General features: G+C 43.1%; 1 protein-coding gene across 13 annotated transcripts in view; it reads left to right on the top strand.

Annotated features, from left to right (window-relative positions):
- Positions 1 to 14472, top strand: part of anks1ab (ankyrin repeat and sterile alpha motif domain containing 1Ab) — a 44211-nt gene that overhangs the window by 15583 nt on the left and 14156 nt on the right. For all 13 annotated transcript variants that reach the window (XR_008572156.1, XR_008572155.1, XM_054783559.1 and 10 more), the window contains 4 exons: positions 5543 to 5641; positions 5798 to 5944; positions 12141 to 12248; positions 14008 to 14175. Coding sequence is in view for 11 of the 13 variants with exons in the window: in XM_054783559.1 (XP_054639534.1) it covers positions 5543 to 5641; positions 5798 to 5944; positions 12141 to 12248; positions 14008 to 14175 (522 nt within the window). In the remaining 2 variants the exon portion in view is untranslated. The remainder of the gene's footprint in view (positions 1 to 5542; positions 5642 to 5797; positions 5945 to 12140; positions 12249 to 14007; positions 14176 to 14472) is intronic.

The following is a 14472-nucleotide window of genomic DNA, read 5'->3' as shown; positions in this document are numbered from 1 at the left end:
CGCATTGCCATGCATATTACATATACATGGGTTTTCAAATACGTTACAATGTGAACACAACAAATGGTAACACATGTCAAGGAAGTCGCCACGCCTGCAAGCTCTTACAAAAATGAAAATTTCTTGTACGGGTCAAAAGAGCGAGTATAATTTGCGAGTGTGCGCAGCGAGACGGACGACTTCCAGCGCAGCTTCATGTGCAAGTCGCCGCGCATCAGATCAAAGCGGCGCCGCTCATTAGCTATGCAAGTACTCAACCATACATTCCCATCACACGTTTCAAATGCAGCGTGACATCAAATGAAACAGAAAAAAACGAGAGCCTCCCAAGGCAAACTAAAGAAAGTCGAGATTCTATTTCAGGCCCTCATGGCTTTGGCGGTGACCTTTAATCCGGTGATCAGCTCCCCCACTCCGATCATGGCCTGCGATGGCTGCTGCAGTGGTCGTTGGAGGCTGCGCCAGCGAGCAAAAACTACAGAACATTTTTAACGTTCTTGGCCAGGGACAATCGATATGTGGCAGTCCACACGATTGAGGAAAAATGCTTAGTTCCACAGTTTCAGGGTCCACTGCATATCTTTATATCTGCCTATAAACGTGCTAAGAAAGAAGCAGTTTTAAAATGAGATGAGGAATCAGAAAACGACTGCTGTTAGTTGTTTCATGCAGCCGAAGCAGCAAATAGCTACTGCAGATGCATTCACTAAGGCTTTGTTCACTATGAGTGGCAGCGCATCACATTGATCTCCCTCGCCATGCACAATTTATTTGACTTCATTGTCCTCCTACTCGGCTTTTGTCAGGGGTGTGTACATCCTGCATGTTTGTGTGTGTAGGTGCTAAACCCGCTGTCATTGCATCAACCCAGAGACACGTTTCCACCAAGCAGTGTACAGTTTCGGAATGGTCTTGGGTGGCTTCATTTCAGTGATGTGTCATAATTAATACCGTAATTTAAAAAACAAATAATAACATAAAACAGGGCAGAAAGCATAGATGAGACTGCGGTGAATCTCTTCTCTCAGTTTAGTGCACAGCTGAGCCTACCGTCGGAGTGCACCGGATGGTTGATGGTGCATGTCCGTTTCTGTGTGTCCGCATGTCACCAATAACAATGTTTGCAGAAACATTTATTATACACCATGACTTTCTACAGCCTGTGTACTGTCTTTAATGTAAGTGTGACATCATTATTCCTGCTAATCGGACAATAAAATACATAGAAATGTCATACCCTGAGGCGAACTCTTCCTCACCGCGAAGGCGTGGGGGTGTGAACTAGAAGGTGCTTGTCGCTTCCGCCCTTCCATAGAGAGGAAAAGCCATGCCAGCGTTTTTTTGTTTTTTTTACTGAAATACACAGACGGCAGCACCAGCGAGAGCTAGAATTAGCAACAAGGAGTGTATAAGTAGATAGCCAAGCTAAAAAAACTTTCAGACAAAACAGAAGGTGATGGACTCTTACAACAGGAGGACAGGCACATACAAATGAAAAGGTAAGAACACAAATGTTTTTCAGTTTACAACAAATAAATAAATAAATGGGTCTAAGAAGTATTTAAAACAAAATTTTGAACGCAAGTGAATTACTGATCATTTCTATGATGTCCACTTAATGAGCAGCCTGTATTAAAATGCGCTTATTTGAGGAAAAAGTGCCTTTTCCCATCATCTCATGCCATTCCTCTTGTCACACGCGCAAGTGGCCGTTTTTAGTCAGTTTATTCACATTTATTTAGTCAAATGCTAACGCATTTTTAGAGTAATAGTAAACAATCTTACTAGCATATTACAATAAATGTCAAGTGAAACTGTACTTCAAAACAAAGTAAAAGATATCGCAAGACTGAGCTGTACCAACAAGGTCTGTCTAGAACACAAACATGGACCCTAACAACGTTGTGGAGCGAGCACCTGTTAAGAATCTACTGGAACACGAAAGATGCCGTCTCCACATCACGTAAGATCACCTTTAAAACTGTGCAGGAAAATCGTTAAAGACTCCCTCAGAGACTGTAATTCATAAGAGACTTTTTACATGCCTTGGTAGGTGCTGCTGTTTTGGTTAGCAACTCATTTTGTTCTGGAGCTGGGCATGACTGGAACACCTCACCAGGGAGGCGACCGGGAGGCATCCGGGCTACATGCCTGAACCACCTCAACTGGCTCCTATCGTTGTGAAGGAGCAGCGCCTTTACTCTGAGCTCCTACAGAGGAAACTCATTTCAGCCGCTTGTATCTGTGATTTCATTCTTTTGGTCACGACCCGAGAGCTTTGCCTTCCGGCTCAGCTCTCTCTTCACCACGATGGTCCGGTACAGCAACCGCATTACTGCAGATGCTGCGCCGAGCCACCTGTCAACCTCACGCTCCAACCTTCCCTCACTTGTGAACAAGAACCTGAGATACTTGAACTCCTCCACCTGGGACAGGACCTCTTTCCCAATTCGGAGGGTGCAATCCACCCTTTTCCGACTGAGAACCACGGCCTCGAATTTGGAGGTGTTGAGTCCAGAAGCTTCACACTCAGCTGCAACCCACCCAGTAAACGCTGAAGGTCACAGGCCCATGAGGCCATCAGGATCACATCATCTGCAAATAGCAGAGACGAGATACTAAGACCCCCGAACTGGACTCCCTCGACGCCTTTTCCATGAAAATTATGAACAGAATCCGTGACAAAGGGCAGCCTTGGCGGAAGCCAATGTTCACCGGAAGCAGGCTCGACTTACTGCTGGCAATGCGAACCAGGCTCCTGGTCCAGTTGTACAAGGACCGAATGGCAGGTAGTAGCTTTTTTAAGTCCACAAAGCACATGTGCCCTCCAGTAGTCTAGCAAGGATGTAGAGCTGGTCCAGTGTTCCGCAACCGGGACAAAAACCACATTGCATTCCTCCTGTAGCCAAGGTTCAACTAACGGTCGTACCCTTCTCTCCAGCATGCTGGAATAGACTTTCCCAGGAGGCTGAGGGTTCTCAAAGTTTTTAACTATTTTGGAACTTTTCCTTCCCACAGATCTTGACTATAATTACAGATTTGTTTACTGACACCAATAGCTTGTACTGTATACCTAGCGTTGTGTATGTCTAGCGTGAAGAATCTGTTAAAAAAACGAATTACGTCGAGTGCTGACAATCGCTAACAAGACAAGCAAATTGTTGCTAATGTCTGCTCTTCAAAGGTGTTGATTACCAATGTTAGTAATGCCTAGAACTGTACTGTAGTAATGCCTCGGGCTTCTGCTTCTGTTCCTGGGCCCGCAACTACAGAGGAGGAGGAGGACACAAAAGGAAACCAGGAGCCAGATACACTACTAGGTACACTAATTGTGATGTTGAATGATATAAGGAAGGAGCTAAACAGCAAAATAGATAAACAGCATGAAGACGTGAAATCCCTAATGAAACACATTAAGGATTTGAAAAATGAAAATGCATCACTTTGAAAACAAATGGGTGGTCTGGAAGGAAAAGTTGAAACTTTAAAGAAACAAAATGATGAAAAGGATTGCATTATATCGCAAATGACATGCAGAGTGGATGATTTGGAGCAGTCGACCCGCATGAAGAATGTGATTGGGACTGGGCTTTGTATAACACGCAGGTGTTATACACGCAAGAAGGCACGCGCCTTAAGGAAGCAGGGGAAAATTCAAGGCACTTGGAGTGCCAACTGCAAAATCTACATCAAGATAACTGGAGGACCGGAGGAAGCCAAAGTACTTGTTGTCAAAGACATTGAAGAACTGGAAGAGTATTGAAGATTACATCATGTCGCCTACAAGGAAATTAAAGACATAACCCTCAAAGTCTTGATGCAGTTTTAAAGTCAACATCCTCAGTGTTTTATTTGTTTTATTTCATGTTTTACTCATTAAAATGTATTCCCAATTTATAATTTTTCAATTCCCTTTATTTCGTCACTTAACTTATTACACATCTCTGAAACAAATAAACATACCATACCGACCTGGCAATTAAGTGGGGAATGGCGTATATTAGAGGAATGGCCACTACAGTCGTCCCGTGCCACATCGCAGTTCGAATTTCGCGGTTTCACCCCATCATGTTTTTTCAAAAATACAGTATATTGCTGTTTTGTGACCCCGCCTGTCACCCAAAGTCAGCTGGGATAGGCTCCAGCATACCCCACGACCCTAATGAGGATAAGCGGCATAGAAATTGGATGGATGGATGGATGGATGCTGTTTTGTGGTTGAACACAACCTATTATTAGTCAAAATATGCAGATTTAAGGAATTTTACTTGTCTTTTGGCCTAAATTAAGCATTTCCAAGCATAAGAATGACTAGACTCACTAAAATACAAATATAAGGTATTTAGAAAATGCATGCAAAGATGATGTGAATATGTACAGTAGTATTCTACACTGGTCACTAGGTGCCAATAATGTAAGAACTTCTTGATGTTGTAATGTTGATGTTCCAAATTCTAATGTTGCTATTAATGTTATAGGTGGATAAGGAGGAAGTGTTGTTGTGGGAGAGAGAGTGGGGAGGAGACAAGTGTACGAGCTGAACTGTGTTCTATGTTGTAATTGAGCACCCCTATTGATGTTAAGGCTGGCATTAAAACTTTAAAAGACGTCTGACACTGTGTGACTTTATAAGAATGCTACATTACATTAGCCACCGTAAGCAGTCCTGTGGTTAAAAAACAAAAAACAAAAAGAAGGAACTCTCCCATAATGTGTGAGTGCATATTATTTTCTATCATTATATCTACTATATTGGGTAATACGAGTGTAAAGGTCACTATAGGAGATAGGGGTGTTATTTCAGGGGTGTTATTATTTCCATTTATAAGGATAACGATAAGGATTCCTACTTTCCGGAAATTCATCCATCACGGTCGGGCCTGTAAACAATTAACCGCAATAAAAGGGAATGACTATTTATGTTTATATACACAGTCAAACCTCAAATGCCGCAGTTCTCGTATGATTTGGTTGTCAATGAAAATGTTCATCAAAATTTTGCCTCAGTTCCGTTCACTGTCTTGTTTGTCATACAATATTGTACGTGACAAACTAGCTCGTTTGCCCTGTACTGTATCATTCCTTCGCATCAAGTGCCAAAACATTATTTTCATTACTTGCTACAGGACATTTTTAAAAATTGCTTCGGTTTTCGTACATTTTGGTTTTTGTCTGACCCTTTGGCTCTAACAAGTTCCACCTCTTCAGAACCCAACCACCTTGTTTGCTATGCCAAGAACAGGGTGCCAAAAAAATGTATTGTATGGATGTACAACTCTCAACAATGGAAACACAAAAATTGTACCAAACTGAGCTTAAGTGTGCTGCTTGGAGGAGACGAGGCTCTGGACTTTTATTAATAGTGAATGCACACGTTTCACTTCATAACAGGCTTTATTGTCTTGAGTTCTTGTGTGTGTGTGTGTCTGTGTGTGTGTGTGCTCACCATAATTTGTTGGCACGAGCATGCCCAGTACATGTGTTTGCATGAGTGCGGCTGCGTTTGTATTTGTATGCATCTCCTACGTGTGTGCACATGCAGGGAAGTAACGTGATGGAGGACCAGGATCTCAGAGACATTGGGATCACGGACCCAGGACACAGGAAGAAAATCCTCCATGCAGCACGCAACTTGCCAAAGGTATGACTTCCATCTCAAAAACCGTTATAATATTTTGATTTGCAGGACTACTCAAATACTATGTCAATGCACCAGAGAGAAAAAGCTCTTGGGTTCAAAGTCTGAGTGTGTTTTAAGAGACAATGGCCACACACCTGCACCGTTTCTGTGCTGCAGGTCAAAGCTCTGGGCTGTGATGGCAGCACGTCTTTGGCTTCGTGGCTGGATGTCCTGGGTCTACAAGAATACCTGCCCAACTTCCTGTCCAGCGGTTACCGCACTCTGGAGTGCGTCAAGAACCTATGGGAGTTGGAGATCATCAATGTAAGAAGCTTATAGTGCATGCGCTTTAAGTCATGATTCAGTTGTACATTAAATGCAACCATGCAAACCCATGAGTTGTTTTTAATGGTAACTTAAATACAAAGTGGTACGATGGCCCAATCCGCACGGGAAAAAGAGGGCTGCAGCTGTGAATCCAGCAGATGGTGTTGTCTCACAAGTCAATTCACTCAAAATTTTCCATCAGGAAGATACTTTGACAAGACGTGATGTTGTGTAACTACACGTTTCAATAAGCACATTACAGTGTAATGTATGCCTGTAATTGTTTCTTAATTGTTTCCGTTTCCGTGCACAGCCCAAAGAGGCAACATGGGCCAAAGGGGTCAGGTGCAGAGTGAGTTGGGTAGAAGTTGAAAGCGAGGGAACCTTGGTGGTCCAATCCTCGGCTGCAGAAGGTAGCTCTCGATATGTGGAATGTCACCTCTCTGGTGGGGAAGGAGCCTGAGCTGGTGGATCTCAACGCACGACAAGGGCTCTGGAACCAGTCCTCTCGATAGGAGCTGGCCTTTATTCCACTCTGGCGTTGCCAGCAGTGAGAGGCGACAGACAGAGGTGGTAATTCTTGTTGGTTCTTGTTCATGTTGTTCTTGTTGTTCGCCCTTATGCGCCAAAAAGCAGTTCAGAATACCCACCCTTTTTCGAGTCCATAGAGGGAGTACTGGAAAGTGCTCCCACAGGGGATTTCCTTGTTCTGCTGGGGGACTTCAACGCTCACGTTGCCAGCAACAGTGAGACCTGGAGAGGCGTGACTGGGACGGACAGCCTCCCTGATTTGAACCAGAGCGTTGCTTTGTTATTGGACTTCTGTGCTCATCACAGATTGCCCATTTGGGTGGCAGACCCAAATGTATTGTCAGCGTCTGCTGGGAATGTCTGGCAAAGTCCCCCGTCAGAAGGAGTCTAAATTCCCACCTGCGGGAGACCTTCGACCATGTTCTGAGGGAGGCAGTGGACATTGAGTCCGAGTGAGCAATGTCGAGCCTCCATTGTCAAGATGACAGATCAGCGCTGTGGCCATAAAATGTGCCTGTCGTGGCCGTAAAATGTGCCTGTCGTGCCGGTAATCCCAGAATTCGTTGGTGGACATCAGCGGTGTGGGATGACATGACTCTGCAGCATTGCATGGACATTGGGGGAAGTGCCTCTGGATTGGCAGATTGGGGTGGTGGTCTCCCTTTTTAAGAAGGGACCGGAGAGCGTGTTCCAACTATCGTGGGATCACAGTCCTCAGGCTTCCTCGTAATGTCTATTCAGGGGTTCTGGAGAGAAGGATCGGCCAGATCGTTGAATCTCAAATTCAGGAAGAGCAGTGTGGTTTTCGTCCTGGTTGTGGAACTGTGTACCAACTCTACACTCTCACCAAGATCCCTGAGGGTGCGTGGGAGTTTGCCCAACCTGTCCACATGTGTTTTGTGGACTTGGAGAAGACATTCGATGATGAGAAACAACACCTTCAAGTCCGAGTCCATGGTTCTCCCTCGGTAAAGGGTGGAGTGCCATCTCCATGTCTGGGATGAGATTCTGCCACAAGTGGAGGAGTTTAAGTACCTTGGGCTCTTGTTCATGAGTGAGGGAAGGATAGAACGTGAGATCGACAGGCGGATTGCTGTGGCATCTGCAGTGATGCGGACTTTGCATCGGTCCGTTGTGGTGAAGAGGGAGCTGAGCTGAAAGGCAAGGCTCTCAATTTACCGGTCGATCTACGTTCCTACCCGCACCTGTAGTCATCAGCTTTGGGTAGTAGCCGGAAGGACAAGATCGCGGGTATAAGCGGCTGAAATTAGTTTTGTCCGTAGGGTGGCTGGGCTCTCCCCTACAGATAAGGTGAGAAGCACTGTCATCCGGGAGAGACTCAGAGTAGAATCGCTGCTCCTCCGCATTGAGAGGAGCCAGATGAGGTGGCTTGGGTATCCGGTCAGAATGCCTCTCTGGGGAGGCGTCCAGGGCACATCCAACTGGTAGGAGGCCTTGGGGAAGACCCAGGACATGTCGGAGAAACTATGTCTCTCAGCTGGCCTGCGAACGCCTCAGGATCTGCCAGGAGTAGCTGCACTTTGGACACCCCTGGTTTAGACCCCTGGTTTTAGCTTTTTGGCCTTTTTATGGGTGCATCTATTAATTGCAATATTTTGCCACTGACATTACAGAACAATCAAAAAAATCTTTATTAACTGCACAGGCAAAATTTAAGTTTAATTCTTAACTGTCTTACAAGTGAAGAAAGAAGTTAACCACTGTCAATATTAAAGGTAGAAAAACAATAAAACACTGTCGTAATGTTAATAATGAAGGTGTACTGCAGATATTCCTCATTTATTTTTTTTTAACATTACATCACAAATGTAAAAATAACTTAACCCCAGTAAAACATAAAAACAAGAAAACACAGTACCTTAACTAAACTAAGCTAAAGTGTTGATGCATATGGTGACAATGGAAAGAAGTATTGGGACATCGATGAAGACTTACGGCTTTGAATCTTGGAGACAGTATGTTGTTCTTGGTCTCTTCTTAGAATGTCTTTTTTTTTGTCTTACAAAAAGCTACAAAAAAACGAAGAAAAAGCAACACGCACGCATGGCTATACTTTGACCCTCACTGATCTGAGTACTTAAATAATAGGCAGCGATCTCAGGTTACACAATGCATGGTGGCAGTTGGAAAAGAATTGTGTGTTTTTAGAGGCGTTTCCATGAAAAATTTTGGTTAAATTCCAAATTATACACCCTCAGTGGCTGCACAATGTATTACAGATATTCTATTTAGCACATTTACATGACCTATTGTGATACAAACATAATTAGGGTAGAAATCATGGTATTTTCTTTTAAATGAAGGTTTAGTTTTAGAGTCTTCTTTTCCATGATTGGCCTCTTTTTCAAAGACACTCTCCAAAGATTTTTTTTTAAAACTTATTTTAGCAATGGTTGGCATGAATAATTTACTCTAGGGTAGAAACTGCCACAGACATCTTGTAGCCTTGGTGTTCATTGTGGCAGATATAACACAAGTCAGATACCATCTAGAAGTTCACCTCTACTATTTGAGCATAGGTTCAGCAAATGAGTGTGTTTCCATGGTTACACTTAGTAGAATTTCCTTCAGTGTCCCATCTTTTTTTTTTTTTTTTTACCCCCGCTACAACATCTCCGACATGCTCTGCAGCATCTCGCAGCAAATCAAGCATCAAGATGACCTACAAACCGTTTTACATTCCCATGCAATCCCAAGGCTCTTTATTAGGATTTACATTCCTATCTAAATGCAGCGCACCTCATGCCTTATTCTGGTCCCAGTGGGAATGTGGAGAATAATGGAAACATGCAGCAGAACTTCCAGACCAGTTGCCTCTTCTCCCTGCCTATGACTGGATGAATAATTGAAAGCTTCAGACAAAGAAGCAGCACAGTCTGTTGCAGCAGCAAAAACTAATTGCACATGGAACATCAATAACAGGCTGCATGAGTGTTAATGGCCAATTATGCAAATGTACGATAAAGAGTTTTGACTGCATAAAACTAACAACCTCAGAGACGTGTAATCACAGATTAACAAGGAGGAACATTTTTTACTTGGAGAAGGCGCGCGTCTTACGATATATTACAGGTGGTCCTCAGGTTATGGACGACGCGTTGTTTGTGGAATTCATACCTAAATTAACTCTTAAGTCACTGACACTGTACACAGAATTAGATGAAGTACATGAAACAGCAATAAAACAAGAAAGAACAAGAAAATACTATGCTGCTTAGTTATTGCCTTCACTTTCATAGGAGCACATCTTTTAACATGCACAAGGATACTGTAGCGACCTGGCAGTTACGAGTGGTGTTAGAGTTTTGTCATTCTGTGCAGCCATGAATGTGAATTGAGGCTTAATTGTGTGTGTGTGTGACTGCGGGACCAGGAGGGTGGCTGCGTGCAGAGAGGACAGCTGAGTTTGCTGATGTTGTTTTGTCATGGTTTGGCCGACAGTAGTTTCTTTTGTTTCTGCAGTAAAGAGATTGCTGATCAACCACCTCATCGTCATCCTTACAACCTCCTTGTAGATGTTACATTACGATGTTTATCCTAATGATGGCCGTGACAGTCGAGCGATTGAGACAAGTGTGGCCAATATTCAGCACATAGTGTATTCTTCCGCCGCCGTGCGCTGGAACTAGTTCATGAGCGAGTCTTCAAACACAGAAAGCTATAAAACGAGGACCACCTGTAAAGTTTTTGTGTCTATTTAGATTACATTTACATCAAACTATAAGTAGTTTCAAACAAAATACTGTCATCCCTCCCTCTTTTATCGCAGTACATTGGTTCCAGACCTGACCGTGATAAGTGAATTTCCTCAAAATAGGATTCCTTATTTATAAATGGAATATGTTCCTGGTGCATAGAGAACTTATTTACCACCTAAATACCGTTTATTTAACACAATTAGGAACTTTACATTTGTATTACCCAATATAGTATACACAATAATAGAAAATAACACATAATATAAACTTACATGTTAGCACTGGGAGAGTTCCTGCTTGCAGTTTCTTTTTTTTCTTTTGTCCTTCCGGGATTTCTACCACTGGCTAATGTAATGTAGCATTCTTATAGAGTCACAAAGAGTCTGACGTTCTTTGGAAGTTTTATTGCCAAAGTTCAGCTGCACACCTGTCTCCTCCTCGCTGTGTCTGGCACAACAACAAAACTTCATCCTTCTCAGCCAATAACATTAAGAGCAAGGTGCGTTCACAAACATCAGAATTGAGAACACTGCAACACCAACAGGTCGTTATAGCAACATTACTGACACCTAGTGACCAGTGTCCAATACTACATGTCTTTCAATGTCTTATATTTGTATTTCAGTTCATTTAGTCGATTTTATCCTTGAAAATGCTTCATTTAGTCCAAAAATATGTAAAAGTTGCTTAAATGTGAATTTATTTATTTATTTTTTACTAATAATAGGCCGTATTCAACCACAAAACAGCGTGATTTATTAACATATTTTTTAAAAACAGTGATAGAGTGAAGTTGCAAAATTCGAACCACAATGTGGTGAGGGACGCCTGTACAGTAAATGTTCCAATTAATACCTCTATTCGCCGAGTCCCCAATAGTCACTGGGTGTGTGGTGTACAAACGGGAGGTTTGCGGGAGTCTTGAGGGTGCTGTCCTGGAACTGGCCGCCCTCGTGGAGCCCGTGGCTCCCTGGTGGTGGGGGCGCAGGCTGGCTGTGTGGGGCGGGGCTTCCTGGGTGATGGGAAACGGTCCCTCACCTTTCATGCATTCTCAGTGACAATTACTCATACATACATACGCATATATATACTGTATGTCTATATATATATATATATACACAGTATATACACACACACCTACAGAGATACCTGTTCACACATATACACACTCACAATACATCTGGACTTCCCCAGTATTCCCCTACTATTTGCCCCATAGGCTGGACAGGACAGGTTAAAAAACAAATAACAGCCTCTCTCCAATCATCGCCTGCTTCCAATTAACACTCCCATCGTCTTTACAGTCTAAGTAAATAAACACCCCAGAAACAATTACAGCATTTACGGTACAAAGGACTATCCTGGAGAAATGGCAGAGAAATTACATGAGCAGAGACAGACTGGGCGGAACTAATAAGACATGGCTGCCTGGTACATAAACACATTGTGGAGCAACCAGCTATCTACTCTTCGTCAAGTACGCTGTCTACACATGATTGTCTTTTAAACTGCGAAGGGAACTTTACCAGACGAGGGTAAATTTCTACCCTTGAATTAATCTGAGGGATTGTTTATGTGTCTCGGTGGGTGCTGCTGTTTTGTTTAGCAACAGATTGCTGAGCACTAAACGGAAAAACAGTTGTCTATTTTAAGTGGAACCGAAGACTAAGTGGGGTACAGCCTCTATTAGAGTGCATTTGTTATTTTGCAATAAAAAAGGGGCTCGCTCACAGATTGTGAATTATGGAGCATCCCAGGAAGGAGAAAGTAGAGTACATAAAGCTGATGGTAAAACAGATTGAGGCTGAATTATTGATGGGAGTCGAGGGGCGTGTGCCACCAACTCGGTGTATTTTGGATGCGACTCTATTAGTTTAGCTTAGACTGTGCCAGGCAAAGAGAGTGTGCGTCATTGTGCCTGACGTGGATGCTTTGCCTTTTAGGTCATCAGGGTGGGTCCCCTGGGCCACAGGAAGAGGATCATCGCCTCTCTGGCCGAGAGACCCTACGAGGAGGCTCCCTCCAAGTCCCGTCGCCTGTCTCCCATCATGGTGAGAATGACTTTACAATACAGCTATGCTCACACTTGGTACCTTTGGTTCTTTTTAGTGTCTAAATGACACAAATTCTAGTAGTAAGGTATGGTTTAGGTCAGTGCACCTGTGGGCCACGAGGGCAGCAGGACGACATACAGTATGTTATTAGTTGAAGACACCAGAGATAATACAGTTATCTATTTAAAATACATTACTACAGTTAAAATACATCTTCCAACCACTTGGTGGCAGTAATGCGTGAGTCTGTGTTTCAACGAGCTTCAATAAGCAGAAGAAGCCAGACAAGCCTGTAGTGAAAGTTACAAAGAAGACTTTTAACGCCAAATCTGTCACTGCAAGCAGGATTTTCAATGCTATTTATAACTACTTAACGAGCTGCATTATTCAAGGACCACACTGTCATTTGCAATTACATAGCGACACAATTCCCATTTCACCTACAGTATGACTACCAATTTCAAAATATACATGAGAATACAAGATAGAGGTTCGGAGAATGTGTCGTATGTGTGTGCGTAAAAAATTGTCCCAGAGAATCGCAATCTCAATTCTAAGCAAGAAAATCCTGATTCACATTTTCTCCAGAATTGTGGAGAAGCCCTAGTGATGAAGATGCAAGAAGTAGCAAGCTCCTTACGACAAAGTTCTGTAGAAAATGTATATTTTATTGGAAATCTTTGTGTGGTGTTTTCTCGCGTGTGTATATAAGGTTACATACAGTTTTAGTTTGATGTACTTATTTAATATGAATCAAACCATCATCGTAAATAACTGAATGGTCCCCGGGCCACTTTGAACAGGAAAAGTTGGGCACCACTGTCAAAAAGTTTAAGAACCCTTGCTTTACCTCCGTGGTTCTCAACTGGTTTGGCTGAGGGATCAACCATCACCCTTCAATGACAAGAGGCGTCATTTAGTGTCATTATGGGCGGAATTTCCCCATGTAACATAACGTGAGCTTTACTTTATGCCACGCTCTTCTCCAGTAGATACCTAGCTATCTAGCAGTGTGTCGGACAGACGGCACCTTAAGTGCGAACTCATTGTCTTTCCCCTCCTGCTCAAATTTGGCCAAGTTGCCCACAAAATGGCGCGTGCGCCTCGTGTTGGCGTAGCAAGCGAATAGCACCGACTTGGCGTGAGGTGCGTTCACAGACATCAAGTCATGACATTATTATTTTATTGGTCAAGACCCCCACGACCCATGGAAAACTGCGTGTCGCGACCCACCAGTAGAGAATCACTGCTTTCGGTGACAGGCTAACCAGCTAGCTGCTGTCTTGTAATACCATTTGGAGCCTCACGGGGTAATAATGATTCATTCCAACAAGGAATGAAGCTGAAGCATATTGAAAATTAGAATGAAAACATTTTATTTACTCACCCTTGGAATGCATTTAATCTGATTCCGCAAAACAATACCTATTGAAGAATGCATTGTGCTGCTTTTCTTTTTTAACAAATTTAAGGGATTAAGGTGAATGTTGTCGATTTAGTTTGTATTTCTGTGCTTGTGAGCAAATGGATTCATCTCCTTTAGCAGATTTTTTTCTTCCGTAATGTTCACAATGCCTACAAGTAAATAGCCGAAGCTGATTTCCCAGACAGATGAAAGTAGCTGAGGCTTTATTGTTGAGGAGGAATCTTGGCCTTAGAGCAGGAGTGCTCAGGGAGACAATTCTGTCTAAACAGTCATCTGTGTGTGTGTGTGTGCGTGTGTGTGATGTCTTCTATCAATGTGTGTGTGTGTTAGTTCCATGACCTCCTGTCCCAGAGCACGTGCCCCCTGGGCCAGATGGACCCCTACACCAGTCGCTCCATGGACATGCTCCTGCCCCTGGAGGCCGACCGGAGGCGGAGAGGAGCAGATCAAGACTGTAGCGTTTCTCTGCGTTCCTACTGTGAGAGACCGCGCTCTGTCGTAAGTTGCTACATTTATTTACCATCTCCTTCATCATCTACTAAACTAACTGGCCATGCTATAACTTCTATCCTCATCCATGATAATGTATAGATTGTATTATATAGATAACAATTTTTATCATGTCGTTGTGTGTTTTAGCACAAGTTTTAATACTACAGTAGCCACAAAACCTTAAAGTGACACTCGTGTGTCCAAAATGCGGCCTATTGCTGTTTGTTTAGAGGCCGCGGCACATTCTAAAAATATAAATCATCAAAAAAAACAAAAATAAAAACAACAGTAGCAAAAATGGAA

The sequence above is a fragment of the Dunckerocampus dactyliophorus genome, chromosome 8 (assembly GCF_027744805.1).
Source record: "Dunckerocampus dactyliophorus isolate RoL2022-P2 chromosome 8, RoL_Ddac_1.1, whole genome shotgun sequence".
NCBI classification, from domain to species: domain Eukaryota; kingdom Metazoa; phylum Chordata; class Actinopteri; order Syngnathiformes; family Syngnathidae; genus Dunckerocampus; species Dunckerocampus dactyliophorus.
Note: the sequence above shows the minus strand (reverse complement) of the source record. Positions and strands in the feature narration are given on the sequence as shown.